This window comes from Jaculus jaculus, chromosome 4 (assembly GCF_020740685.1).
Source record: "Jaculus jaculus isolate mJacJac1 chromosome 4, mJacJac1.mat.Y.cur, whole genome shotgun sequence".
In the NCBI taxonomy this organism is placed as follows: Eukaryota; Metazoa; Chordata; class Mammalia; order Rodentia; family Dipodidae; genus Jaculus; species Jaculus jaculus.
This window is the reverse complement of record NC_059105.1, coordinates 132,357,500-132,384,326: the sequence shown is the minus strand read 5'-3', so window position 1 is coordinate 132,384,326 and position 26,827 is coordinate 132,357,500. Positions and strand designations below refer to the sequence as shown.

The following is a 26,827-nucleotide window of genomic DNA, read 5'->3' as shown; positions in this document are numbered from 1 at the left end:
TAGAATTACTAGGTGGCATGTGCCATGAAGACTGGTTTTCAAGTCTCATTTTCATGAACCAGTCAATGCATACACTTGTTTGATGTGTTAAAGACAACTTAATATATATTACTAATTTATTAACCACTCATAGACACCAGCACAACTCAAAACTCATGCTTGAAAATACCTTATCTGACACATGTAGTTTCTCTGTAAAGCATGTAACAGTTATCTTGTGCTTCGAAATACTAGACTATGCTTGGGAGTCATTCTAAGGCAGATTTAAAAAATTTATTTATTGATTGTTAGGCTGGGCGTGGTGGCACACACCTTTAATCCCAGCACTCGGGAGGCAGAGGTAGGAGGACTGCCCTGAGTTCGAGGCCATCCTGCAACTCCATAGTGAATTCCAGGTCAGCCTGGGTTAGAGCGAGACCCTACCTCGAAAAACCAAAAAAAAAAAAAAAAAATTATTTATTGATTGTGTATGTATGTGCATATGAGTGTGCATGTGGAGGTCAGAGAACAACTTTAAGGTATCTGTGCTCCACCTTCTTTGAGACGAGGTCAGAGACTGGACTGCATGCACTGCCACTCTGCATTCAACTTTAGGTGGCTGCTGGAGAAATGAACTCGAGTTAGCAAGCTTCTGCCAACAAGTGTCAGCCTCCAAGTTGGCCATTTTAAACAGAGAACCCCTAAAACATTGTGAAAAACCCATCATTGACACGATGAAACAGACATCTGTTTATAGCATGAGAGTTGAAATAAGAAGCTTAACTGTTGTTTTGTTCATCTGGGAGATGACTCAGAGCTTCCCCTGTCCCATATACATGTACCCAAATAACTGTCAAAGTACTGCAGGTACTGATTTTGAGGTTACTAATGAATTTTGATGAGTAATCTAATTTGCAAATTAGGGATCTATAAATAACAAGGGTCTACCATAAATGGACTCACACAAGATGTCATTTTTTCAATTTTATTTGTTATTGGAAAGTTTTGTTCATGTGTATAATGTATTTTGGTCATGATCACCTCCTATCACTTTATCTTGTCCTCTCAAAATGTGTATTCTGTGACTGGATTATTTCATTTAACATGCATCCTATTCCATCCCTGCACTTCCATACCAACCTGGCTACGCTAACCCTGGAACTCGGGGATTGTCTCTGGTATAACTGAGTATGCCTCTGGGTTCACAGGAAGAAAGGTCATCTTCTCCCAACTCACATCTCTGCACACTTCCCAAGGACCCTCCCTCACAGAGCAGCTCCTCACCTCTTCTCACAAACCTATTCCCTGGTCTGCCCTCTTTATGGATCTTCTGCTTCTCAGGTACGCATGCCCCCTTTTCTCCCCTCTTTTTCTCTCTCTCTCCTGTTACAATAAAGTCTAAGATCCAAGGAGCTGTCTGCTTTGGATCTCTACTGTAAACCCAAAATTTACCATTTCCAAGGTCCACTCATATTGTAGCATGTATCATTTAGGGCGAACACTCGTTCTTTACCTGAAATGTCTGAATCCAGTATTTTGTTTTGACAGTGCTACAGATTGAGTCCATGAACTTTTAAAATTTCTTTGAGGTAGGGTCTTCTCTAGCCCAGGATGACCTAGAAAATACTCCGTAGTCCCAGGCTGGCCTCAGACTCACTACGATCCTCCCACCTCTGCCTCCTCAGTGCTGGGATTAAAGGCATGCACCACCACGGCTATCCCAGTAAGTATTTTGGATTCCAGATGTTTCCAGATTTTGGAATATTTGCAGTGCATAAGGCTACTAAGCAATAACAAGTGGGACACTGTTCACTGTTTGAGACTGGTAGCTAGGACTACTCAACAGACTATAAACTGATATGTTTCAAGCCCAAGAAATGAAATAAATTAACTTCTACAGAGTTGGTGACAATATGCACTGTCTTCAAGCTGACCCACTGTTTTTTTTTAGGAGGCCTGAGGGTAGAGGGTAGATGTGTGTGTGGTATGTGTATGTAGTGTATGCATGTGCCTATGCATACACTTGTGGAGGCCAGGAGAATGTCAGATTGTTCTACCACTCTTCCCACTTATTTCCTTTAGAAGGAATTGCTCACTGAACCAGAATTGCCATTTTTCAGTAACACTGACTGACCAGAGATCTCAGTGATTCTCCAGATTTGCCCACCCCTCAAGGGCCACAGTTATAGGTTTGTGTGGCCATGTATGGCTTTTTATGTGCTGCTGGGGACTGGACTCAGGCTTTTATGATCTCATCACAGTGCTTTTACTAAGGCTGTTCTCCTGCCTCTAAACCATTGTTTATACAGCTGATTCTGATATGAAGCTGGGTGCTGAGGAAACAGAGTTTTGGTAGAAGCCCCCTGTGGAATGGTAATGCCCAGAAGCCATAGATTACATAGATACATTCCACTGAGTTGTTGGTCAGGTCCTCTGATGTCTCTAAAACTTTATAGACTACTGCAAAGGCTCTTGGTTGTCCACAAAAACTAGCTGGTAAGACCCAATGTGCTGAAAACACCATATACTTGGGCTGAAGGTCACTGAGAAATCAAGACGGAGCTGAGCTGGAAGATCCTTCTGTGTTGACTGGCTGTCATGATGCTATAAAGAGCAATGGGGCCTATTATGGGGAGAAAGTCATCAACAGTCTTAACCATCAGTGGACCCTGCAAGTTTCAGATCTAGGCCAAATATACCAATGGTGCAATGGTAGCATGTCTGTTATAGGGGAAACCAACTGCTCCCTGATGGACTTGAGATCTGTTCCACAGGAGGGATTCCTGCCTGGCACTGAAAACCTAATAAAAAGCCTGTGGATGGGGAGGTCATAGCCCTAGGGGAGAGGGGAACCTACTATTGTTGTCTGGCTAAATGGATATATTATGTCCACCAAACTTCCCTCTAAATTCTTGTTATTTATTCATTTTTATTATGGGAAAGGTGAAGAGATTCTATGGAGGGAGGATTCAGGAGGGTGGAGATGGGGGATTATGATCGTGGTATATTGTCTATATGTATGGAGGTTGTTAATAAAAAGTTAACTAGTACATGAAAGGGAAATATGGAAGAGACCCTATGTCAAAAAAGTGGATGGTAAACTGGGTGTGGTAGTGCACACCTTTTATCCCAGCACTCAGAAGGCAGAGGCAGGAGGACTGCTGTGAGTTTGAGGCCACCCTGAGACTATATAGTGAATTCCAGGTCAGCCTGGCCTACAATAAGACCCTACCTCGAAAAATAAAAAACAAAAGTGGATGGCATACCTGACACTGATATTGCAGGGTGTCCTTTAGCCTCCACGCACACATGTGCACACATACACAGGTGTATACATATCTTCATACAATCATTAAAAATGTTAAGGGGTTGGAGAGATGGCTTAGAAGTTAAGGTGCTTGCCTTCAAAGCCTAAGGACCCAGATTTGATTCCTCAGTACTCTTATAAGCCAAATATACAAGGTGGCACATGTGCCTGGAGCTCATTTGCAGTAGCTAGAGGCCTTGGCGTGCCCATTCATTTCCCAACCCCCTCTCTCAAGTAATAATGTTTTTTAAAAAGAAATCTCATAAAAATGATTAGAAAAAAGCTGGGTGTGGTTGATGCCTTTAATCCCAGCTGGTACCAGGCTGTGGTAGAATGACTGCTGAGGTAGGAAGATCACTGTAAATTTAAGGCCACTACAGATTGAATTCCAGGTCAGTTTTGGCTAGAAGAGACCCTGAGCCTAAAAAACAAAACAAAATGAACATAGAAAAAAAATCAGTATCATTAAAAAAAAAAAAAATCAAATAGTGGTGCATTCCTTTAATCCCAGCACTCAAGAGAAAGAAGTAGGAGAACTGCTGTGAGTGCCAGGCCACCCTGAGACTACATAGTGAATTCCGGGTCAGCCTGGGCTAGAGTGAGACCCTATCTTGAAAAACCAAAAAAAAAAAAAAAAAAGGTATAAGGGGGAACTGGAGAGATTTCTCAATGGTAAAAGTGCTTGCTTGCAAAGCCTAATGGCCTGGGTTTGATTCCCCTGTACCCATATAAAGCCAGATGCACAAAGTAGTTGATGTGTCTGGAGTTCATTGGCAGTGATAGGAGTGCCCATACTTTTTCTCTTTTTGCAAATACACACACACACACACACACACACACACACACACACACACACACACGCAGTAGAAGGGGAAAACATTTTGAGATGCACCACTGGGGACAATAGTCAATTCAGGAAAAAATGGCTGGTAGTATGAGTATGCACAGAGCTTTTAAAATATATATATACAAATAAATAAATACATTTTTGTTTTTGAGGTAAGGTTTTGCTCTAGCCTAGGCTGACCTGGAATTCACTATGTGGTGTAAGGCTGGCCTTGAATGTACAGTGATTCTCCTACTTTTGCTTTCCAAGTTTTGGGATTAAAGGCGTGTGCCACCACACCTGCTAGTTCTTAAAATATTTCAATATGATTACTTGAGAGACAGAAGATAGAGAAAGAATATGATAATGGGTACACCAGTGCCTCCTGCAATTGCAAACAAACTCCAGATGCATGCATCACTTTGTGTGTCTGGCTTTACGTTGGTATAAGGGAACTGAACCCAGACAGGCAGGTTTTGCAAGCAGGTGCCTATAATTGCTAAGCCACCTCTCCAGTCCTGCATAGAGCTTTTACATACAATCCCTGGGGTAAGGGTGACAAACTACAGTTCAGAAGGCAAAAATAGGAGGGTTTATAGTAAACTATCCACCACACTTTAGATTCGGAGCTTAAAGAACTATGTTAGGAGTAGAAAGGTTAACTAAAAATAGACTAATCAAGGGTATTTATTAATTTTATTTATTTGAGAGGGAAAAGATAGAGAATGAACACACCAGGGTCTCCTACCACTGAAAATGAACTCCAGATACATGGGCCACTTTGTGCAACTGGCTTTAGGTGGGTACTGGGGAATCAAACCCAGGCTGTCAGGCTTTGCAAGCAAGTACCTTTAACTGCTGAACCATCTCTCAAGCATATCCCACCCCCAATTTTTTTTTTAAAGCCAGGAATACAGGGAAATAGTGAGGGAGGGGAGGAGGAAAAGCTACTCAACAAATTGAGGTCAGCAAAAAGAAAGAAAATAAATAAATAATAAAGGAAGGAAGGGAGAGAGGGAAGGGAAATGGATGGAAAGGCCTGGGGGGGGGGCAGTTAGAAGAAGGAGAGTGAATACATAAAACTAATGGCAAGATGAATCAATTCCAGAGAAAAATTCTTCCTGGATACCACTCTACAAGTCATTACCCTCAATAAGGGGGAAAGGGGGACTAGAACAGAAGAGCTCCATAAATGGTGGAGAAAGCATAACCCTAAAACCATGAGTTCTGGCTGGTAAATCCCAGAGCCAGAATTCCCCCCCGCCCCCCCCAAATGCACTGGAACAGTGAGCTGTTGCTCAGGGAGACACGAGGTCTCCAAAATAAAACAGACCATTGCCAAAACACTTGGTTACCTGCAAGAGCTAAAAGGTAAATCCCTATTGCCTGCAGCCACAGTAAATCAAGTGACTATGCTGGAACTGAGAGGGAACCTAGTTCCTTCCCAGCTAGCCCTCAGAGTGCTAGAAAGTGCTGTGAGAGCAGTTAGAGAATAACAGTTGCCAAAAGATTGAATAAGTAGGAGATCCTGCCAGAAACAAAATCAACCAGCCTAGCAAGAAGTACACACTTGTGCAATAGTGGCACATGGCTGAAGCAGATAACCAACTGTTCTCTGATTGGATATGAGACCTGCTTAGTGGGGGAGAACTCATACCTGGCTCTGGGAATCAAGTCAGATTTCCTAGGACAGGAAACCAATGGGCTCCAGAGAGAACCTCCACTGCTCCTTACGTAAGCACAGTGGGCATACACATCAGTAAGTCTAATAGTAGGCTTATCCCCCTTAATTCAAATTGCTCTCACTGTTGGTTGCAGAATCTGTTTTATCTTACAGATGGTAGAGAATACTGGGGAGAACCAGCATACATCAATACATCAAGAATAGAGAGCTCACTACCTGGCAAGAGATAGGTCACCTCCACCTCCTCTCCCTAGGCCCAGAAGTCACTACACAGAAAGCAGTGACAGGAATACTGCCCTCACTGCTAGCCTGAAAACCAATTCCAGGGAAATGGCAACAGTCACTGTAGTCACTGAAACTTCATCAAAAACAGTGATTCAGAGGATTCAGAGGCTACAGAGAAAGCAACACTGAATCAGATCCCTGTCTTGCCCAGGGTGGGGGGAGAAGGATTGTAAGAGCCTCAGGGTGGGTCGAAATAGCCTGAGGCACAGTGTTCCCCTCTTCCCCTCACCCCTTTTGGTATTCACAATGAATACCAACAACCCCACTGAAGAAGACCTTCAGCAGAACTGGGGTAGGGATGAGGGTCTAAGAGTATAACCTATTAAGAAAATAAAAAGAATGTAAGAGTCAAACCCCTCTCCCCAAAACCAAAAACAAAACAAAATAATAAGCTGGGTGTGGTGGCACATGTGGGAGGCAGAGGTAAGATAATCACTGTGAGTTCAAGGCCAGCCTGGGCAAGACTGAGACCCTACAAAACAATGTTAGAGCCAGAGGATGGAGAGGAGTGTTTAGGACAAGTGGTGGCAGTAGCATTTATGGACCTCACAGTGGCTGTTTTTACCAGGTCAGCCTGAGCTAGAGTGACAGCCTATCTGGAAAATCCAAAAATAAAAATAAAAATAAAAATAAAAAAATAGATAAAAGAAAGATATATACAAATAGCAGAGTGACTGGTTGGAGAGAGGAATGGGTTAGATAAAAGGGGTGGGGGGAATAGGAGCAAGAAAGAAAGATGGGAAGGAATGATAATCAAAATGTATTTTACAGGGCTGGACTCCAGATCCCACCTTAGTCAGATGCACAAAGGCAAGGAAAGCGCAAGGTCGTACATGCCCAGTAAGTGGCGCAAATGTCCAAAGTTTGATTTTAGTGGCTGAGGCCCTGGTGTGCCAATTCTCTCTTTTTTGTCTGTCTCATTCTCTAAAATTAAAAAAAAAGTATTTTGTACATGCATTTTTCAATAAAAAAGCTAAAAACCAGGGCTGGGGAAATGGCTTTGTGGTTAAGGTGTTTGCCTGTGAAGCCTAAGGACCCCAGTTTGATTTCCCAGAACACACGTCAGCTAGGTGCACAAGGGGGTGCATACATCTGGAGTTGGTTTGCAGTGGTTGGAGGCGCTGGTGCACCCATTCTCTCTTTCTCTCTGCCTCTTCTTCTCTCTCTCAAATAAAAGAAATAAAATATTTTAAAAAGGGTTGGGGGGCTGGAAAGACGGCTCAGTGGTTAAGGTGCTTGCATGTAAAATCCAAGGACTCCCATTTGATGCATAAGGTGCATAAGATGCATAAAGTGGCACATGTGTCTGGAGTTTGTTTGTAGTGGCTAAGATGCCCTGGCACACTCATTCTGCCCCCTCTCTCAAACAAACAAACAAATGAAATATGTTTCTAAAAAGCTAAAAAAGCAATGCTAGAAGTAGTACATGCTTTTTTTTTTTTTTTTTTTTTTTTTTGAGGTAGGGTCTTACTCTGGTTCAGGCTGACCTGGAATTAACTATGTAGTCTCAGGGTGGCCTCAAACTCATGGCGATCCTCCTACCTCTGCCTCCCCAGTGCTGGGATTAAAGGCGTGCGCTACCACGCCCGGCTTAGAAGTAGTACATGCTTGTAATCCCAGCACTGGGGTGGCAGAGACAACCTGCTGGCCAGCCAGTCTAGCTAAATTGGAAAGCCCCAGGCCAATGAAAAACCTGTTTCCAAAAAGGTGGGCAGCCTCTGAAGGACTAATACTTGAGGTTGTCTTATGGCTACACATGCACCCAAACATACAAGTACTAAACAAATAAAGTGGGCCATATGATGACAAAATTATGTTCTCTGTTTTAAAGAGAATCAGACAATACAATCAGCTTCACAGGAGGCTCTAGAAAATGGAGTTACTACACTGTAAACAGTATTTTTCACAAAGAATAGAAATTACAAACTCAGACCTAAAGGAAATACTACAAAACCAAACTACTCCTAAAACTATGAAGTCAGTGACTGGTTTAATAGGATACAGTGAGTATAAAGAAGTATAGGCCTTAGCCAGCTGTAGTTGTGGTTGCTAATGCCTGTAGTCCCAGCACCTGGGAGGCTGAGGTAGGAGGGTCTCAAGTTCCAGGCCAACCTAGGCAACTTATCAAGATCCTGTCTCAGGGGCTGGAGAGATGGTTTAGCAGTTAAGGCACTTGCCTGAGAAGCCTAAGGACCCAGTTTCAATTCACCAGGTCTTGCATAAGCCAGGCGTACAAGGTGGTACATCTGGAGTTTGTTTGCAGAGGCTGGAGGTCCCAGCATGCCCATTCCTTCTCTTAAAAAAAAAAAAAAAAGGGCTGGAGAGATGGCTTAGCAGTTAAGCGCTTGCCTGTGAAGCCTAAGAACCCCGGTTCGAGGCTCGGTTCCCCAGGTCCCACGTTAGCCAGATGCACAAGGGGGCGCACGCGTCTGAAGTTCGTTTGCAGAGGCTGGAAGCCCTGGCGCACCCATTCTCTCTCTCCCTCTATCTGTCTTTCTCTCTGTGTCTGTTGCTCTCAAATAAATAAATAAATAATTAAAAAAAAAAAAGATCCTGTCTCAAAAAAAGGGGGGGAGGGGCATATTTAATTTAAAATATTTATTTATTTGAGAGAGACAGAGAGAGACAGGTGAGAAAGGGAGGGAGAAAATGGGCATGCCAGGGCCTCCAGCCACTGCAAACAAATTCCAGACACATGTGCTACCTTATGTATCTGGCTTATGTGTGTTCTGGGACATTGAGCCTGGGTGCTTTGGCTTTGAAGGCAAGTGCCTTAACCACTAAGCCATCTCTCCAGCCTCATATGTGAAACTTTAATTAAGGGGCTATTAAAAGAAGGTAGCTGAAACTTTCCTGAAATTAATGAAAGATGCCAGTCATATCCAAGAACTCCTATAAGAAAATCTTGAATGAAGCCAGACTGGAGAGAAAGGGGAGAGATTCTTTTTGGAGAAGCAAGAATAAGAGAGAGATGGCTAAAAACAGAAAGCTGATAAGGATAAAATAAATAAGTGAAAAATGAAAAAAGGAAGCCTGGAAAAATTTAGGTCTCTTGATGATAATGTTAAGTAAGACAGCAGATCTCTAGACTTCTAGCTAACTTAACAATAAATGTCTTTATAGTTCAAAGCACATTAAGGTAATTGTTTTTATAAAAGAAATAAAAACAGTAACAGAAATACAAAACAAAGATAATTGTTTCTTGCAGCGGAAACTCTCCTGATATATACATATATATGTGTGTGTATATATACATATATATGATTATATGTATACACACACACACATTTAATTTTTATTTATTTGACTGAGAAAGAGGAATACAGAGAGAGAACGGGCATGGCAGGGCCTCCAGCCACTACAAACAAACTCTAGATGCTTGTGCCTCCTTGTGCATCTGGCTAATGTGGGTCCTGGGGAATCGAACCTTGGTCCTCTGGCTTTGTAGGTAAATGCCTTAGCTGCTAAGCCATCCCTCCAGTCCCTGATAGTCTTCTTCTTTTTTTTTTTTAAATTTTTTATTTATTTATTTGAGAGCGACAGACACAGAGAGAAAGACAGATAGAGGGAGAGAGAGAGAATGGGCGGGCCAGGGCTTCCAGCCTCCGCAAACGAACTCCAGACGCGTGCGCCCCCTTGTGCATCTGGCTAACGTGGGACCTGGGGAACCGAGCCTCGAACCGGGGTCCTTAGGCTTCACAGGCAAGCGCTTAACCGCTAAGCCATCTCTCCAGCCCTCTTCTTCTTTTTTTAAATTTTAAATACTTTATTTTATTTATTTGACAGAGAAAGAGGGAGAGAGAGAGAGAGAGAGAGAGAGAGAGAGAGAGAGAGAGGAGGGAGGGAGGGAGGGAGGGAGGGAGGGAGGGAGGGGGAGAGAATGGGTGCACCAAGGCTTCCAGCCACTGCAGATGAACTCCAGACGCATGCGCCCCCTCGTGCACCTGGCTAACGTGAATCCTGGGGAAGCAGATCTCGGTCCTTTGGCTTTGCAGGCAAATGCCTTAACTGCTAAGCCATCCCTCCAGCCCCTGATATTCTTAATACAACGTTTAATAGAAAAGATGGGAAAGAGTGGTGTGCAAATTATATTTAAAGATATAACTGGTAAAAATTTTTCTGAGTTAGAGAAAAGTATGGACTAGGGGTGATGGCACATGCCTATTTTTCTTTGTTTGGAGACAGGGTCTCATGTAGCCCTGGTTGGCAGAAACCTGCAGAGATCCTCTTGCCTCTGCTTCCTGAGTTTGGGATTATAGGTGTGAGCCACCACATCTGGCTAAATCACTGGCAGTTCAAAGAAAAAGGGCTGGGGAGTTGCTTCAGTGGTTAAAGCACTTACTTGCAAAGCCTGTTAGTGCAGGTTTGATTTCCCAGTACCCACGTAAAGCCAGATGCACATGTGTTTGGAGTTCTTGTGTAGCAGCAAGAGGCCATGGCGTGCCCATATACTTTCTGTCTGCCTCTCTGCCTCCAAACACATGAATTAAAAAAAAAAAAAAAAAAAGAGGGCTGGAGAGATGGTTAGGGTGCTTGTCTAAGAAACCTAAGGACCCATGTTTGACTGCCCAAATCCCATGTAAGCCAGATACACAAAGGTGAGGCAAGTGTAAGGTTGTACATGTCCCACTAGGTGTTGCAAGCATCAAGAGTTTGATTTCAGTGGCTGAGGCCCTGGTGGGCCAATTTCTTCTCTCTCTCAAATAAATAAATTAATTAAAGTAAATTAAAAAAGTAGAAAAGATAGATATGAATCCTTAAAATGTAGCTACCTTTGAGGGGAAATATACATCCATTTATTTGTATATTCATATCTAGGTACAACCTAACAAGACTACAGAGGACAAGGAATCAGATAAAATCAGAGGACATTAAGGAGAAAGAAATCTACTTCTTTATATTATTTTTATTTATTTATTAGAGAGAGAGAGAAAGAGGCAGATAGAGGATGGGCATGCCAGGGCCTACATCTGCTGTAAACCAACTCCAGATGCATGCACCTCTTTGTGCATCTGGCTTAAGTCTTGGGGAATGACACCTGGGTTATTTAATTCATGTGCAGTCAAGTGTCTTAACCGCTAAGCCATCTCTCTAGCCCAGCTATCTACTTTTAAAGGAAAAATGAGAAATAGAATTTTTTTAGTAGAAAAAAAAATCAATGCAAAAATTTCTCAACTCATAAAACTCTGATAAAAAGAAAAATATAACTACAAAGGAAGAAAATTTCAACTTAACACTGGAACATAATTGCAACAATCTTAAAATATGAGAATTCAAACTGGGTGTGGTGTCACACGCCTTTAATTCCAGCACTTGGGAGGCAGAGGTAGGATGATTACCATGAGCTGGAGGCCAGCCTGAGACTACATAGTAAATTGCCGGTTAGCCTGGGTTAGAGTGAGACTCTACCTTGAAAAACCAAAATAAATGAATAAATATATATTAAAATTGTTTTAAAAAAGAAGAGAATCCAATACTATATTTAAAACTAAGCAGATCTGCCAGCCATAGTGTTGCATACCTTTAGTCTCAGCACTCGGGAGACAGACATAGGAGGATCAACTTGAGTTGGAGGTTACACAGTGAATTCCAGGTCAGCCTGGAACAGAGCAAGATTCCCTACCTTAAAAAACCAAAAAAGAAAAAGAAAAGGTTTTCCATGGTGGCACATTCCTTTAATTCCACAGTGAGTTCTCAGTTAACCTGGGCTTGAATCAAACCCTAGCTCAAAAACAAACAAACAAACAACCGTCATCACCAACAACAAAAAGAAAATATCATATCCTATGTTATCATATGTAGAAGCATTCTAGCAAAAGTCAGTACCCGAATAAGGATATTGATGGACTCTATTAGCTTATATGTAACTGACAGAATTGTCTGATAAAACTCCAAAAAATTTGAACCAAGTCATTAGACCAAATTAAGAGTCCAATATTCTGCCATCCACAATATTTATTTGAGACACGGTCTCACCAAGTAGCCTTGGCTGGTTTGAACTTGCTATGTGGACCAGGCTGGCCTGAAACCTACAGCAACCTTCCCACATCTGCCTCCAGAGTGCTGGACAGTGTGCCACTAAGACATTAATTAAGTCAAAAACAAAAGTTAAAAATTGTCACCAATTGTGGTTTATACAATATGTAAGGATGGAGCCCTATTTGAGCTATAAATTCTGCAAGGTTTTAATAACAAAACTTCAGTAAGTCTCTCCTTTTTTTAAAGGGTAAATGTAACAAAAATCATTCTGAAGAACAACAATGTGTATTGTTGACAAGAAATATCAAAAACTAAGCAGGGTGGGCTGAAGAGATGGCTTAGCGGTTAAGCGCTTGCCTGTGATGCCTAAGAACCCAGGTTCCAGGCTCAACTGCCCAGGACCCACGTTAGCCAGATGCACAAGGGGGCACACGCGTCTGGAGTTTGTTTGCAGTGGCTGGACCATTCTCTCTCTCTCTGCCTCTTTCTGTCGGTCTAAATAAATAAAAACTAAAAAAAATTAAGCAGGGTGTGGTGGTGCACACCTTTAATCCTGGCACTTGGGAGGCAGAGGTAGGAGGATTACCGTGAGTTCGAGGACACCCTGAGACTACGTAGTGAATTCCTGGTCAGCCTGAGCTAGAGTGAGACCCTACCTCGAAAAACCAAACCAAACCAAACCGAACCGAACAACAACAAAAACAAAATAGATGGGTGTGCTGACACTAGTCCTTGAGAGGCTGAGGCAGTAGGATCGTTTGAGACCTAATGTTTGGGGGTGGTCTGGGGGACTCCTGTCTCAAAAACCAAAAAATGTAATTATTCTAAAGCCAGCTCTGTAATTAACAGAGTGTGGTATTAATAAAGAACGGACAAGTAGATGGAAGAGATTAACAGAGAGTCTCTCAAACAAGTTCGCGGTTAGGAAAACAGGATATGAGATCAATTACATTACAAACTAGGCTGGAATAAATTATTCTAAGTAAACAGTGCGGGGACAATTAGTTATCCATATGGAAAAAGTATTTTTTAAAAAACTTTTTTTTTTTTTAAATTTTTATTTATTTATTTGAGAGCGACCGACAGAGAGAAAGACAGATAGAAGGAGAGAGAGAGAGAATGGGCGTGCCAGGGCTTCCAGCCTCTGCAAACGAACTCCAGACGCGTGCGCCCCCTTGTGCATCTGGCTAACGTGGGTCCTGGGGAATCGAGCCTCGAACTGGGGTCCTTAGGCTTCACAGGCAAGCACTTAATCGCTCAGCCATCTCTACAGCCTGAAAAAAGATTCTTTACACAGTTTTTTGTTAGTTCTAAGTAGATTTAAAAAGATTTGAATGTGAAGAGCAGAATATTTGAAACAAAACAGCGGGCTAGAGAGATGGCTCAGTCTTTAAGGCACTTACCTACAAAGCCTAAGGACCCATGTTCACTCACTCTCCAGATGACAGGTACGCCAGATGCACAAAGGTGACGCAAGCGCAAAGTTGCACATGCGCACTAGGTGGTGCAAGCACCTGGCCTTCGATTGCATGGCTTAGGCCCTGGTGGGGTAATTCTCTCTTGTAGTCTCTTAAATAAACAAAACAAGGGCTGGAGAGATGGCTTAGCAGTTAAGCGCTTGCCTGTGAAGCCTAAGGACCCCACCCAGTTTGAGGCTTGATTCCCCAGGATCCACATAAACCAGATGCACAAGGTGGCGCAGGCATCTGGAGTTCCTTTGCAGTGGCTGGAGGCCCTGGTGTACCAACATTCATATTCTCTCTCCCTCTGTCACTCTCAAATAAATAAAAATAAAAATAAACAAAAACAAACAACAACAACAAAACAAGTTAGGTGTGGTGGTACAGGTCTTTAATTCCAGCACTCGGAAGGCACAGGTAGGAGGATCACATGAGTTTGAGGCCACATAGTGAATTTCAGGTCCGCCTAGGCTAGAGTGAGACCCTACCTTGGGAAACAAAACAATAAAAAAGAAAAGAAAAAGAAAAAATTTCCTGTTCTAGAAGTGCTTTTTTATACAAGGTCAAAAATAGCAAACTGTCAGCATGGTGTCGTATATGCCTTTAATCCCAGCACTCAGGAGGTAGGAGGACTGTGACTGTGACTGCTGTGAGTTTGAAGCCACCCTGAGACTACATAGTGAATTTCAGGTCATCCAGAGCTACAGAAAAACCCTACCTTGAGAAACAAAACAAAACAAAACAAATTGCAAACTGTAACAAATAAATTAAAACATCTATACAAAAACTGGGCTTAAGGCCAGACACTGAAAAATATTTTAAAACAAGCCAGGCATGGAGGTTCACATGTTTCATCCTAGCACTTGGAAGGCACGTTGAGATAGAAGGGTCACTGTGAGCTCTAGTGCAGCCTGGGTACACAATGAGTTCCAGGTCAGTAATTGAAACCCTGCCTTTACAAAAAGTCTAGTCACCTCTTCCACATCTGCCAGGACCCAGGAGAACTTGTAGTGGAAGCTGTGCCATGAACACTGCTCTTACTGCCAGCCTCACAACCAGCTCTAGGGTGATGGTGGCAGACACAGTGATCCAGCAAAACCTCAACACTAAAATCAGACTACCAACAGGACTGCCATGGCTCAGGGAACATTGTGGAAGAGGGCAGAAAGACTGTACCAGCCACAGAGTGGGTAAGAATATCCTGGGGCACAGTCCCCACACTACCCCATTGGGACTGACTGAGGCCTTCATGACCCCACAGTAAACTCTATAACTCCACTGAGGAGGGCCCCAGGGAAATACAAACAGGGAGAGGGAATAAAAGAGTGTAATCTTTTAAAAAAATAAAGAAAAAAAAGTGCAAACAATAAAGTACTCTTGCAAATTGGTAAGCAAAGGTAACTCAAAAGCAAAGTGGACAAGACAAACAGTAACAGTAACAACAAAGACAGTCATGACTGGTGAGAAGACCTTTAATCCCAGCTAAGTGGGAGGCTTAGGTAGGAGAATGTGTGTTTAAGGCCTGCTTGGGCTACAGAGCGAGTTCAAGACAAACCTGGGGACAACTCAGTAGTAGAGTGCTCCCTCTACCATGTGCAAGGCCCCAGTAGCACAGAACAACAAAATCACACCTAAAAAACAAAAATGAAAGAAAAATAAAATATAGAATATTACTTGGAATGTCCTTAAGCTTTAAGTGTGACACATGTAAACAAACCTAAGCACATGTAGACATTTTTTCTGTGCATTACCTACCAAATAAGGCCAGTAGTTAAATGTGATGCAAATCTGACAAGTTGTTTTGGAAACCGGGTCTCATGTAGCCTATTCTGGCATGAAACTCACTATATAGCTGGGCTAACCTTTAATTCCTGATCCTCCTGCCTCCACTTCCAAATGTTGGGTATACATGAGTGTACCAGCAGGAACAGCTAAGTAATTCTTATGATTGGGAAGTGAATACTTGTCTATATGTGTTTCAACAAGACAACATTTCAGGCCATGGAGAAGGCTCAGTTGATTAAGTGCTCAGGGCTGGGGCTGAAGTACCAGAGTTAGAGCCCCAGATCCTGCATAAAAAGCTGGAAGCTTATGTGGGCTCTGGAGAGTTGAACATGGGTCCTTAGGTTTTGCAGGCAAGTGCCTTAACTGGTATGCTATCTCTCTAGCACATGCCCCCTAGGTGGCGCAAGCGTCTGGAGTTCGACGGTAGTTGCTGAGGCCCTGGTGCTGGTACCAATCCCCCCTCGCCCTCTGTCTCTTACTCTCTAAAAATAATAATCATTTGGGCTGGAGAGATGGCTTAGCAGTTAAGCCCTTGCCTGTGAAGCCTAAGGACCCTGGTTCGAGGCTCGATTCCCCAGTACCCATGTTAGCCAGATGCACAAGGGGGTGCATGAGTCTGGAGTTCGTTTGCAGTGGCTGGATGCCCTGGCGCACCCATTCCCTCTCTCTATCTCTACCTGCCTCTTTCTCTCTCTCTTTCTCTCTGTCACTCTCAAATAAATAAATAAATAAATAAAACAAAAAAAAAATAATCATTTAAAAAGCAGGAAGTTGTGGTGGGCTTCTGTAATTCCAGCAGCTGAAAGCCAGATGGGAGGAGAAAAAACATTGGTGCACACATAGTTAAATATAAAAAGATTAAAAGACCCATTTCAATGAAAAATGTAAGAAAATGCTTGATTTTATATAAACAAAACTTAAAGAAATTATTTATTTATGAGAGAGAGAGAATGGGAGCACCAGGGCCTCCAGCCACTGCAAACGAACTACAGGTGCATGCACCCCCTTGTGCTTCTGGCTTATGTGGATCCTAAGGAATTGAACTAGGGTCCTTTGGCTATGCAGGCAAACGCCTTAACCGCTACGCTATCTCTCCAGCCCAAACAAAACTTAAAAAAAAAATATTTATTTATTTGACAGAGTGAGAGGCGGATCGAGAATGGGCACACCAGGGCCTCCAGCCACTGCGAACAAAATCCAGACACATGCGCCACCTTGCGCAGCAGTTGGCTCATGTGGGTCCTGGGGAATCAAACCTAGGTCCTTTGGCTTTGCCAGCAACTGCCTTAACAATTAAGCCATTTCTCCAGCCTTTTTTTTTTTTTTTAAATATTTTTTACTTATTTATTTGAGAGAGAAGAGAGAGAGACAGAGATAAAAGCAGGGGAGGGGCAGATAGAAACAAAACTTTTAACAGATGTAAAATTAAACTCTTCACACTCATTAAAATGATGGCAAAAGCCAGGTATGGTGGCTCATGCTTTTCATCTCTGCACTCGGGAGGTTGATAGAAGGATCACCTTGAGTTCGAGGCCAGCCAAGAGGGCTACAGAGTGAGTTCCAGGTCTCTGGGTTACAGTGAGACCCTGCCTCGAACAAAGCAAAGCAAAGCAAAGCAAAACAAAACAAAAAACTAATGGTGGCAGAAAGTGTCCTGGCTGAACACAATAAAGTTTACTACTTGATATGTATTTATCATTGTCGTTAGTTACTATGACCAAGTATTTTAGAGCTTAAGAGAAGATTAAGTGATTTTATAATGCAGCAGAAATATTTCTAATGTACTGGAGATTTTAATGGGTTCGGGAAACCTACAAATAGTGCACTGGAATCATGTCGCCTGAGTTATGTCCATCGTGAAATTGATTCTGTATGCTTTAACCTTTCAAAAACTGCAGACCCATTGGCTACAGATTAAAAGCAAAGCAAATGAAAACGCCCTTAAGAAAAACGTACACCATTTTGCACAGATTTAGACCCGCTATGCTCCTTCAAAACTCAATCAGAAACGTTTTAGCTGAGTTATTCTGGAAAAGATCACCAAGGGTTCCAGGTTTCGTAAAAGTGACCTTTTGGACATCCACCAACTTCTGGGGAGGTTGTAAACAGCGTGAGCAGTGACTTTTGCTCCGGTCCCGGTCCCAGCCGCGGCAGGGCGGGCGGCGCGCTGGGCCACCCACTCAAACCCAGGCTCCTGCGTGGCGGAGGGTCCAGCCCGAGGCCGCGGGGTCCCGCGGACACAAAGCGCCAGGGAGCCGGCCCCTGCCCTCCCGAGCACGGGCACCCAGGGAGGCGGCCGTCTCACTTCCTCTCGGAGACTGCTGCCACACTGGGAACGGCCCTCGGACCTCAGCCGGACCCCAGCGGCAGCTCGCCGCGGACCCGGGGCCGAGGGGGACAGCTCGACGGGGGAGGAGACGCCGGCCCCGTAACGGCTTCAACCGCCTCGGGCCAAGCCCTGCAAACTCGTCAGCCACCCGAAGACTCCCGCACTCACTGGAAAGTGGGGCCGGGTCCCGGTCCTGGTCCCGGCCCGGCCCCCGGAATTCGGCGGGTCTCCCAGGGCTTGGGGGGCGGCGGCGGCTGGGACGCCATCTCTCCGCCTCGGTTCAGCTACCGCTGGGCATCTGGACTGCGAGGGCCGAGGTGGTGGAGCGCCTAGCTTTCCAGGCCGAACCAACAGAACACCGAACCCTACACCCTGGTCCCTCCTGGCGAGTCAGGCCAAGGGCCGTGCTGCCGTGCTAGCTGGGACCCAGAGACCGGACAGTACCTCTGATACACAGAAGGAAACGCTCCTTTTAAAAATTGACATAGAAAGTGCATATTCTAAATTTGAGGCTAAGGTATTATCGATGTTTCTGGCAGCGGCTCATATGCCCTAGGCTTCAAATTCCACGGAAGGGAGAACCTCGGCAGACCCCGCGGGGCGGGGCGGGGTGTGGGGGGGAAGTAAAGCCCCTTGCATTCTTGGACCTGAGGGGTAGCTGGAGTTTGAGCCTACAAGCCCCGTGGCTTAGCACATGTTCTCTTTAAATAGCAAGGGCATATTCGCTGCGTTTTCGCTAGAAGGGCCTGGTACTTTCGTTCTAAAGCTTTCGTTTCCTTGGGGAACAAAATTCTAGGTGCAATAGGTACGCTGTCTTCAGTCTTCCCCGTTCCCTCCGAGGGCTGGAAGGGGTTAAATCTTCAGCTCCAGCATCTTGCAAGAAGGTAAGGCCGGGGAGTCCGAGGTGAGGGGTTACGGACCGGGTGCGAGAGGTGAGCTGGAGGGAGCCTGCTGGGGTGACTGGGAAGTTTCTAGGACCTCCGCCAGGGGGGAGGCTAAGGACGGAACCGACACTGGGGGTTAAACCTTGGCATAAACTTTCTGAGCGCCCAGGAGCGATGCTGTGGCTGAGTGTATTGGTAGTCCATTGGACGTGTAAAGCACCTCCCCACCCCGTCCCGACACCTATGCATACGGGAATTCCTAACAGATCTCCGTCTGGCCTTTTTAGTGCCCCTCGCCCCATGCCCGGTTCCTTCCTTCCATTCCGATGAATGGATTTTGTAATCGTCCAATGTATGGAAAGTAAAATTTTCTCCTTATTAAATCTGATTGGGTTCGTTATGTTGGTACGTGGAGAATGGAGTCAATCCTGTAGAGATTCTGACGCGTGGGAAGCACGCCTGTTGGAAGTTTTACAGAGTTTTTTCTGTAAAAGAAATACAAAAAGCAAACCTCTTCACAGGGTCTACCGACTCTGGAAAACTGTGAAGCGTATTTCTCAACTCTTGTTTTCAAAGGTGAGTTTAACAGAGCATAACTCATTTCTTTTTATGAAATCTTACCATTTCATCACACCGATATAAAACAATCGGGATGAAGGTATGTTTCCACCTTTTAAGTGTTAACATGCTTGAGAAGTCACTAACTTGTTGGCAGGTGAAAATGATGTTGAAAGAGTTTGTAACTCCAGAAACACATCTCCAAGAGGGGTTTTGTTTAAATACTTTTAGACTTCTTTAAATCTTAAGAACAGGAGGTTTGTTTTACAATTCTCAACAGGTTTGGGAACTTCTCAGAGTCAGGAGATTGTAGCGTGTCACTTACTGACTGTACAATGCCTTTATTCTAGTGAACCCATTGGAGAAATAGCATTCAGTCTCTAAAATAAAGAACATAAATCTCAATGTATCCATTTAAGTCTCTAGGGAAAATTTCACTACAGTGTGTCCTTTTAAAAGCATTTATTCTTTTATTATTTTTATTTTTTTATTTTCAAGGTAGGACCTTTCTATCCCAAGCTGACCTGGAATTCACTATGTAATCTCAGACTGGCCTCAAACTCACAGCAATCTTCATACCTCTGCCTCCCAAATGCGGGGATTAAATGTATGGGCCACCAAACCAGGCATTATTAATTTTTTTTTTCCATTGGATGAGGGTGTGTGTGTTTCTGTTTGAGTTAAAAGTTAATTCTGAAATGAATCATATCCTTAACTTTAATGGAAAAGAGGCGAAAAAAAAAACTAAGAAGACAGAAACAGTTTCTCTTTGGGGGCTTTGTAGATGCTCCTTTTCCTCCTTCCTTTAGTCTGAGTCAGGGTTTCACTATGCAGCACAAGCTAGCCTTGAACTCCCTGTGTATCCCAGTATGGCCTCAAATTCATGGAGATCTTACTGTTCATGCCCAAACAGAGGATGCCCGTTACATGGTTATTTTCAGCCTCTCACAGCATCAAATTAACAGGTTGAGTTTTGGGAAGGCATTAAAGTAGTGAAATAATGGTGCCCACATAGAGTTTAATGATTTAGAGGGTGTATTCCTCATATTTATTCTAAGTAATTCCTTTTTTTTTCCTTGTAAAAGAGATTTTAGCTTAATTTTTTTCTTAGCTTTCCTGCTTTATTTTTTTCATTTTCTCATTTTTATTTTTTTTTAAATTTTTATTAGCATTTTCCATGCTAAGTACTTTCTTGAAAATACTCTGGATCCCAAATTTACTTAGGCAAACCTGAGTGGTTTCCAAACCTGGTGTTTAAAATTCTTGCCATTTCATCCAGAACAAGGCTGGCTTTCTTCTCTTCCTAGTCCTGATTTCTCATATAGTCACCTGCATCAGCTCCCAGCCAGATGTAATCTGGTACCATCTCACTCTGGTATTTATTATTCATCTCAGAGACTTATCTGCCTCTGTCTGTTCTCTTTCTATGTTATCCTCATTCTCTCCCCCAACCCCCTTTAATAAAGTGTCAGTATGTAGTCCTGGCTGACTTGGAGCTTTGAATGGTCTTCCTGTCTGCCTCTCAAGTGCTGGGATTACACCACCGTGCCTGCTTTTTATTTTTATTTCTTTTGATTGACTTGGTTGTATTAGTGTGCTTTTATCATAATATAGAATGCTAACCTACATTTCTTGAGAAGTCGCTGGCATTCTTTTTATTTTTTCTTTTTCTTTTTCTGAGGTAGGGTCTCACTCTGGCCCAGGCTGACCTAGGATTCACTATGTAGTCTCAGGATGACCCCGAACTCAAAGTGATACTCCTACCTCAGCCTCCCGAGTACAGGGATTAAAGGTGTGTGCCACTATGCCTGGCTTGGCATTTTTTTAATAAAAGATTTATTTTTATTTATTTATTAGAGAGAGAGAATGGCTGTGCCAGGGCCTCTAGCTACTGCAAACAAACTCCAGATGCATGAGCCACTATGTGCATCTGGCTTATGTGGGACCTGGAGAATCAAACCTGGGTCCTTAGGCTTTGCAGGCAAGCTCCTTAACCACTAAGCTCTCTCTCCAGCCCAAGAGGGCATTCTTTAAGAGGTTCTTTTTTAAAAATTTTTTTAGTTTATTTAAGAGAGAGAAAGATAGAGGTATATAGAGAGAATGGACACACTAGGCCCTCTAGCCACTGCAAACGAACTTCAGATGCATGCACCACCTTGTGCATCTAGCTTACATGGGTCCTGGGGAATTAAACCTGGGTCCTTTGGCTTTGCAGGCAAATGCCTTAATTGCTAAGACATTTCTCTAGCCCCCTTTAAGAGGTTCTTGTTGCCCATATGCTCAGGTGATCCTTCTGCCTCAGCCTCCTGAGTAGCTGAATGTCATGTATAAATACCCGTCAACTTTGTGTTTTAAAATATGATTATAATGAAAACTGCATGATTGGAAAGTACAAAATAGTGTTTTTCACTCTCCGGTAGTGCAATCAGTTAGTGCATGGTACTTATACAAAATAGTGTTTTTCGACAAAAATTTAGTTTGATTTTTGTTTGAGGCAAGCCCAACAGACTGGCTTTTTTTTTTTTTTTTTTTTGGATGAAAGAGAGACTGAGACAGAAAGAGAATTGGTGTGTCAGGGTCTCCAGTCACTATAATCGAACTACAGATGCGTGTACTACCTTGTGTGCATGTGCAACCTTGTGCGTGTGTCACTGAGTGCATCTGGCTTATGGAGGACCTGGTGAGTCCAACATGGGTCCTTAGGCTTTAACGGCAAACACCTTCACCACTAAACCATCTCTCCAGCCTAAAACTTTAGTGTTTATTCCTAAGTGTGATGAAACTGAAACTGCTCATTTATTTTTCCTTTCTCTCTTTTTAGTTGCAGTTATTCAGTATGTTTCCATTGATTGATGAAAACAAGCATGTAGCCCAGTTGTTGCTCAATTCTGGCACCTGTCCAAGGTGTATCTTCAGATTCTGTGGTGTGGATCTTCATGCACCTTACAAACTTCCATCCCAGGTATTTTCTTCTTTATATTAAGGAATGTTTTCTGCATTTTAAAATGAATATCTGTGCCATTCAGGGAAAGAATCTGTAACTTTTTTTCTAAAAAATATTTTCTTTCTTTCTTTATTTGAGAGAGATATAGACAGAAAAAGGCAGAGAGAGAATCAAAATGGGCATGGCAGGGCTTCTAGCTACTGCAAACAAACTCCAAATGCATGTGCTATCTTGTGCATCTGGCTTTATGTGGGTACTGGGGAATCAAATTTGGATCCTTTGGCTTTGCTGGCAAATGCCTTAACTACTAATTCATCTCTCCAGCCCTATAGCTCTTTCTTTTTTTTTTTTTTAATTTATTTGAGAGCGACAGACACAGACAGAAAGACAGAGGGAGAGAGAGAGAATAGGCGTGCCAGGGCTTCCAGCCTCTGCAAACGAACTCCAGATGCATGCGCCCCCTTGTGCATCTGGCTAACGTGGGACCTGGGGAACCGAGCCTCGAACCGGGGTCCTTAGGCTTCACAGGCAAGTGCTTAACTGCTAAGCCATCTCTCCAGCCCCTATAGCTCTTTCTTAAATAAGAAAAAGTAGCTCTCCACCCTAGGTCACCTCCACTTGCATCACTTCCAGGCTCAGCAGCCTGAAGCCAAAAAAAATTTTTTTTTCTGTCCCCTCCCCAATCTCTCTCTCTCCCTCCCTCCGTCTCTCTCTCTCTCTTTGTATTTTTTTTAAATAAGAAAAGTAATGAAATCATTAAGATTAAAGTGATTTTGGAATTGCCATCACCTTCAAACCTTTGTCCCAGGTCTATGAGTTGCTTGTAAGTCATTACATTAATATCCAATACTTAGTATAGAGAGATCTTCTAGGTGGTCACATCAATATCCAACACATAGTATAGAGATCTTCTAGGTGGTTACATCAATGTCTAACACTTAGTATAGAGGGATCTTCTCAGTGGTCACATCAATATCTAACAATGGTCGCATCACTGTAACACTTTGCCGAGAGAGGTCTTCTAAGCAGTTATATCAGTGTTTAATACTTAGCATAGAGGAATCTTCTAAGTGGTTACATCAATATCTAACAGTATAGAGAGTGATCTTTTGGCATAATTATCCAATACATTTAATGTTCATATAGACATTTTATAAAGGTCAACTAAACAAACTACCACATGATACTACTTCTCACCAGGTATTAATAAGATGCAACAGGAGGAGTCATAGTTCTCATTTCTTCTCCTAAGTGAAACGTGAGTTTGGTTGCATTTTTTTTTTCTTGTTCTGTAGTACTATATGTGTAATGTATTTTTTCGTGCTGGAGATTGAATCCAGGGCCACACACATGCTGAAAGTATTCTACCACTGAGCCCCATCCTCAGCTTACATGACCATTTGTGTTATTTAGTGAAGGGGTATGTTCTGAAAAATGTGTTCTTAGGTGATTTGATGCTTGTGTGAACAGCATGGAGTGTACTTAAGATGGTTTTGATATCACTAGAGAATATAATCTGAAAGGACTATGACCTGTGTATATGCGTTCCTTTGTTGGGGATGTTATATGGTACATGGGTATATTTGGAACCCTCTATAATCATTAGTACTGATATTAAAGTAAGAATAAGAGCATCATACAAGTTTCTTTTTTCCATCACACATTTATGGTAAAGTATGGAAAGCCAAAAAAAATATGGAAAGCTTTGTCATTTAATGCAGTACTTTTACATAAATTGCATAACATACTTGTGAAATGTCTGTTCTAACAGTGACATTCTTTTCAGAGGCAGATAGCAATTGTGTACATGTATAATATACAAGTACTCCTACAGATATTCAGTTTCTTCTTTTAAAAATTGCCAAGGAATCAGCAAGAGTTATCATTTCCCCTGTATAATTAGTTGTTTATATTATTCAGAAATAATAAGCATATCCAATATTCATCTATCATTACCATATTGTCAAGCTCTAATAATAAACTCCATAGCAATCTTTTTGTAAAGAACACACTATGATTATCTCTATTTTCAGATAAAGGAACTGGGACACAGAGATTAAGCAACCTGCCCAAATTACACAACTGATAAATGAGCAAGCTAGGATTTGAACAGTCTGAATTCCAAGCCTAAGATTTGGAGCTAGAAGACATGATTGGAATCTCAGTTCCACCAGTGTAGCTTTAGTTTATTCATCTATATGTGTGACTGATGATAATATCTAATAATAATAATAATATCTAATAATAGTGAAAACTAGAAATAGTACATATGCAATGATGGTGTGTATATACATGTGTATATATATATATATATATATATATATATATATATATATATTCACTTACATACAATGTGACTATAAAGTAATAAGGCTTACTTTGTGTAACCTTCTTTACATACTTTGTTTTGATTTATTTATTTTGAGGTAGGGTCTTGTAGCTCAGGCTGACCTGGAATTCACTGTGTAGTCTCAGGGTGGCCTTGAACTCACAGCAATCCTTCTACCTTTGCTTCCTGAGTGCTGGAATTAAAGGTGTGTGCCACCATGCCTGGCTTCCTTACACACTTTTCAGATATACACTAAGCATATGTTGGATTCAAACTCTTACTTGTAACATTTTGTGTGAATAAATATGTAAAAAATTTGAAGACTTTAATGTATGTAGGTAGGCATGTATGTATGTATGTATGTATGTATGTATTTTGGTTTTTTGAGGTAGGGGTCTTACTCTAGCCCAGGCTGACCTGGAATTCACTATGTAGTCTCAGGTTGGCCTCAAACTCATGGTTATCCTCCTACCTGTGCCTCCTGAGTTCTGGGATTAAAGGCGTGCACTACCATGCCTGGCTCTAAAAATATATTTTTTTAACTATCTATTTATTTGAGAGAGAGAGGAAGGGAGAGAATAAGGGTGAGAGAGAAAATGGGCACGCTAGGGCCTTAGCCACTACAAATGAACTCCAGATGCATGTTGCCACCTTGTACATCTGGCTTTACATGGGTATTGGGGAATATTGGTCCTAGGGTCTTTGGCTTTGCAGGCAAGTACTTTAACTGCTAAACCATCTCTCCTGCCGTAAAAATATTTTTAAGCTTGTTTTTTCTACTCATATAACTATATAAGTATGTATATATGTACACATAGATGTAGTATGTTATATTGATACTACAGGTATTAGATAATAATAAGCATGTTGTGTATGCCATGATATACTTATATGTGTGTATGAATATTTGTGAGGTTTGAAAAGCTAATAGTGTATTAATAAAATGAATTAATTATTTTTTATTTTAAATATTTTATTTAGTTGAGAGACAGAGAGAGAGGCAGATAGAGAGAACAAGAGGGAATGGGCACACCAGAGTATCTACCCACTGCAAACAAACTCCAGATGCATGCACCACTATGTGCATCTGGCTTATGTGGGTACTGGGGAATTGAACCTGGGTTTTTTTAAGGATTTTCAGGAAGGACCTTAACCACTAAGCCATCTCTCCAGCCCCAAATGAATTGAATTTGAATGAAATATTTTTTCTTTAAGTTAGTAAAGTATAATCTGAATAAATTTCAAAAAGAATATCCATCAACTAATAGTTAAATAGTTAAATTTAGAAGAAACATGGATACAGTCCTCTGAGCAGTTAGATAAGTGGAGTTTGAGAAGTATGAGATTGTTTTCAAGGGAATGAATGGTAGGTTTTACATTCTCAAGAGGAATGTCTTATATTTATGTTAATAAATGGATTCTCATGATGGTGCCAAATTCCAGCACTTCAGCATCTATTTGTTTTGTTTTTACTTGATAGACTTCCATTCTAAACAATCACCATGCTAAAGTCTGATTGTGCTTGTGAGGTTTTTTTTTTTTTTTTTTTTTTTTTTTTGGTTTGTTTGTTTTTGTTTTGTTTTTCCATGGTAGGTTCTCACGCTAGCCCAGGCTGACCAGGAATTCATTATATAGTTTCAGGCTGGTCTTGAACTCATTACTCCTACCTCTGCCTCCCTTAGGCTTCGCAGGCAAGAGCCTTAACCACTAAACCATTTCTCCAGCCCCCCCCCATACTTAATAGGAGTTTGATAAGTCTCTCAAATTCTGTAGAAAAACCAATGTGACTAGTAAATTGATTACTCCAAGAGTGGTATAAATCAACATTGTACAAGTCTGTGATGTTATAATTTTCTCTTGTGTTTTTTTTTTATTTTTTAAAATTATTTATTTTTACTTGTTTATTTGAGAGGGACAAGACAGAGAGAGAGGGGGGGAGAGAAAGAGAGAGAGAGAGAGAGAGAGAATGGGCGCACCAGGGCCTCTAGCCACTACAAACGAACTCCAGATGCATGCGCCCCCTTGTGCATCTGGCTAACGTGGGTCCTGGGGAACCGAGCCTCGAACCGGGGTCCTTAGGCTTCACAGGCAAGCATTTAACCACTAAGCCATCTCTCCAGCCCTCTCTTGTGTTTTTGTCTTCATCTTACTTAAAAACCATTAAAGACATTGTGAAAAGTTATTACTTTTTCTTTTACTAACTTTTCAGGAATTGCTGAGTGATATGCAGAAATACCTGAAGACTGAAAAAGATGAATTAGTTTTGGAAGTTCCAAACCCACCTTCCAAGAAAATTCGGCTGCAAGAATTGGAAAATGGGATTGATAATCTGAGCCAAAATGGAGAGGACAGGCTCTGTGTTACTGATGATGGAAGCATTGCTTCCAGGAACTCAAATTTGAGTGTATGCAATGTTTGCTTAGGAATTCTTCAAGAGTTCTGTGAGAAAGAGTTCATTAAAAAGGTAAATAATTTATT

General features: G+C 42.1%; 2 protein-coding genes across 5 annotated transcripts in view; one reads left to right on the top strand and one right to left on the bottom strand.

Moving 5' to 3' along the window:
* Positions 1 to 17,953, bottom strand: part of Pex13 (peroxisomal biogenesis factor 13) — a 31,730-nt gene extending 13,777 nt beyond the window's left edge. Inside the window, exon 1 of the mRNA XM_004665521.2 lies at positions 17,803 to 17,953. Within this exon, the coding sequence (XP_004665578.1) occupies positions 17,803 to 17,900 (98 nt within the window). The 5' untranslated portion in view covers positions 17,901 to 17,953. The remainder of the gene's footprint in view (positions 1 to 17,802) is intronic.
* The window catches only part of Pus10 (pseudouridine synthase 10), a 99,415-nt gene continuing 90,223 nt past the window's right edge, over positions 17,636 to 26,827 (top strand). For 2 of the 4 annotated variants that reach the window (XM_045147587.1, XM_004665522.2), the window contains exons 1-3: positions 17,636 to 18,518; positions 21,898 to 22,038; positions 26,559 to 26,813. In XM_045147587.1, coding sequence (XP_045003522.1) covers positions 21,913 to 22,038; positions 26,559 to 26,813 — 381 coding nt within the window. In that variant the 5' untranslated portion in view covers positions 17,636 to 18,518; positions 21,898 to 21,912. Of the gene's footprint in view, positions 18,519 to 19,075; positions 19,095 to 21,897; positions 22,039 to 23,220; positions 23,279 to 26,558; positions 26,814 to 26,827 lie in introns of those variants that run through there. The other 2 variants (XM_045147586.1, XM_045147588.1) reach the window with 2 other exon arrangements.